General features: G+C 42.3%; 1 protein-coding gene across 1 annotated transcript in view; it reads right to left on the reverse strand.

Annotated features, from left to right (window-relative positions):
- LOC107550205 (talin-2-like) overlaps positions 1-2,395 on the reverse strand; it is an 85,338-nt gene that overhangs the window by 37,063 nt on the left and 45,880 nt on the right. Inside the window, exons 22-23 of the mRNA XM_016231446.1 lie at positions 558-686; positions 370-472 (exon numbers count right to left, since the gene is read on the reverse strand). Of these exons, the coding sequence (XP_016086932.1) occupies positions 370-472; positions 558-686 (232 nt within the window). The remainder of the gene's footprint in view (positions 1-369; positions 473-557; positions 687-2,395) is intronic.

A 2,395-nucleotide genomic window follows, 5' to 3' on the forward strand; every position in this document is an offset into this window, starting at 1 on the left:
GAGGCCAAGGTCTTGGGTTCGATTCCCGGCAAACACACATAAGATCTTGAAAGCATTCTAAAGTGCTTTAGATAAAGCATGCTTGGAGTTTTTATTCAATTTTGTATATAAATAGTACATCATTTGGCTTAACGTGATTAACGAAAACAAGACATGTTCATGGATCAACATTTGCTGTTTGTGTTCTACCAAACAATCAAGGCCTTAACCCAAAATTCAGAGGGTAAATTGGTTGATGGGATGTTAATCCAGGAACATTTCCTACTTGTGTAAATCCTGTTGTTATACTGCACATTTCATATTCAGTATAGATAGATTCTGCTGAAGTATTGTGTTTTATATGCTGAAAAGCAACATAAGTCATCTCACCAGTATAATGTTCGTTGCCCTGGGCAGCACAGGTCAATAACTGGGCCATGGAGGAGCCCACAGCTTTAGACGTACTTCCCAGATCCTGAGCACACTTCTCCAACTACAGACACAAGCGTGAAGTAGTAACAGTGAGAACTACTGCTAACAAGTTGATGATCAATTTTTATGTGGTAAATTTCACCTACCGATTGTCCAGGTAGTGGTTTGAGTTGTCCTTCCAGTGTGGCCATTTTGGCATCTTGTAGTTCACTCTTGAGTGTCTGAACTGCGCTGAGAGCAGAGTCAATCTCCAGAGGACCACACGCCTCATGAGCCTATGATACAACACACAAAGATAAAAAAAAACAACAACAACACATTTCAGTGAACTTTTGTGAAAAAGCTCCATTGTCCATACACCTTAGACAGGGAAGCACCATATTTATTTTTGACAGGAATCAATACAGAACTGTGAGGGACTGAAGTACAGTGCCTTTAGTGGACTGTACTGTTGTTTAACAACATATCAATTGTTCGGCTGATAAATGTCTTTCTGAAAAACTTCCAGTAGATAAAAACTTAATAAAATAGTTTTGAATGTGAGTTGGGGACCATGATCAAGGACCTTTATACAATGTGTGCCATAGTAAAGACTGTAAGTCTATTTCTTTTCATCCTTGTTAATTTCAGAATGGCTACAGTAGACTAAGGTGTACTTGTCAATAGTGTAGCAGCTTACAAAGTCATTTTCAATCCAAGCAGCTTTCTGTTAGTCAAACTGGCAAATTAGCATGACCAACATGAACCCCTTGAGAAATCTGCGCTGGCAAATCTGTCACCAGTTGACTTCTGGGGGACCTAAGCAACAATTCGACAGGTGCCCCAGTCATTGTGCTCATAAAAACCCCATAATGACCTTCTTTAAACTACTAAATAAAGACTAACACTGCATAGCCTTCACAGTATGAATTAAAGGGGTCATATATGACGAAGCAAGGTGTACGATGATTGGCCAGCTATACAGTGCGTTGTGATTGGCCGAATACCTCAAGCATGTGACGGAAATGTTACGCCCCTTACCATACTGTGATGCTGTGTCCCGGCCGGAGCAACGAGACAAAAACAATAAAACCCATTATAAACGAGGCATTTGTTGCATCCAGTGGGGACATAATTACTGATTATAATGACTTATACTGTCTTTTTACGCATTGCGTTGCATCGGGCCGCGTAAACATAAAACCATGTTTGCATTTGTGATCAAAGAAATGACAAACAACAAGCGCTACTCTGCACTGCTCAAAACTCACGTTTGAATCATCAGTGGCAAATTCTTTAAATATGAAAAAGTACTTACAGAACTGCCGGCATTGTAGGCTACTCTCCCAGGAAACAGTCCTCCGTAATGCGTTGCACACACACGGATATTTGGTTTGATCTGTTCTGGAACAGTGTTGTAAATACAACTTAACCACTGATTTCTAGTTGTGTCCTCTTTTGGAAGGCCAAACAAAGTATTTTTGATTTCGCAACAAAACACAGCATCTCCACGACATGGTGGCGGCGGCAACAATACTACAGTGAGAATCAAAGTTACGCCTTTTTTCTTTGCGTGAACATTTGGGAGGGCGTTGTGCAAATCTTCCCACACAGTGACGTAGACATGTGGGGGCGTGTTTAAACGAGGCGTTTTAGGAGGGCGTAGACGAGTCTTAACTTTTATAAAGAATATCTCTTTGGGTTTGAGACTTTAGTCCTCGCAACTTTAGTGAAGTGAAGTGACGTGACATGTGGCCAAGTATGGTGACCCATACTCAGAATTAGTGCTCTGCATTTACCCATCCAAAGTGCACACACACAGCAGTGAACACACACACCGTGAACACACACCCGGAGCAGTGGGCAGCCATTTTATGCTGCGGCGCCCAGGGAGCAGTTGGGGTTCGGTGCCTTGCTCAAGGGCACCTCAGTCATGGTATTGAAGGTGGGAGAGAGTGCTGTACATTCACTCCCCCCACCTACAATCCCTGCCGGTACGAGACTC

Source organism: Sinocyclocheilus grahami, unplaced genomic scaffold (genome assembly GCF_001515645.1).
Source record: "Sinocyclocheilus grahami isolate Dianchi unplaced genomic scaffold, SAMN03320097.WGS_v1.1 scaffold392.1, whole genome shotgun sequence".
NCBI lineage: Eukaryota > Metazoa > Chordata > Actinopteri > Cypriniformes > Cyprinidae > Sinocyclocheilus > Sinocyclocheilus grahami.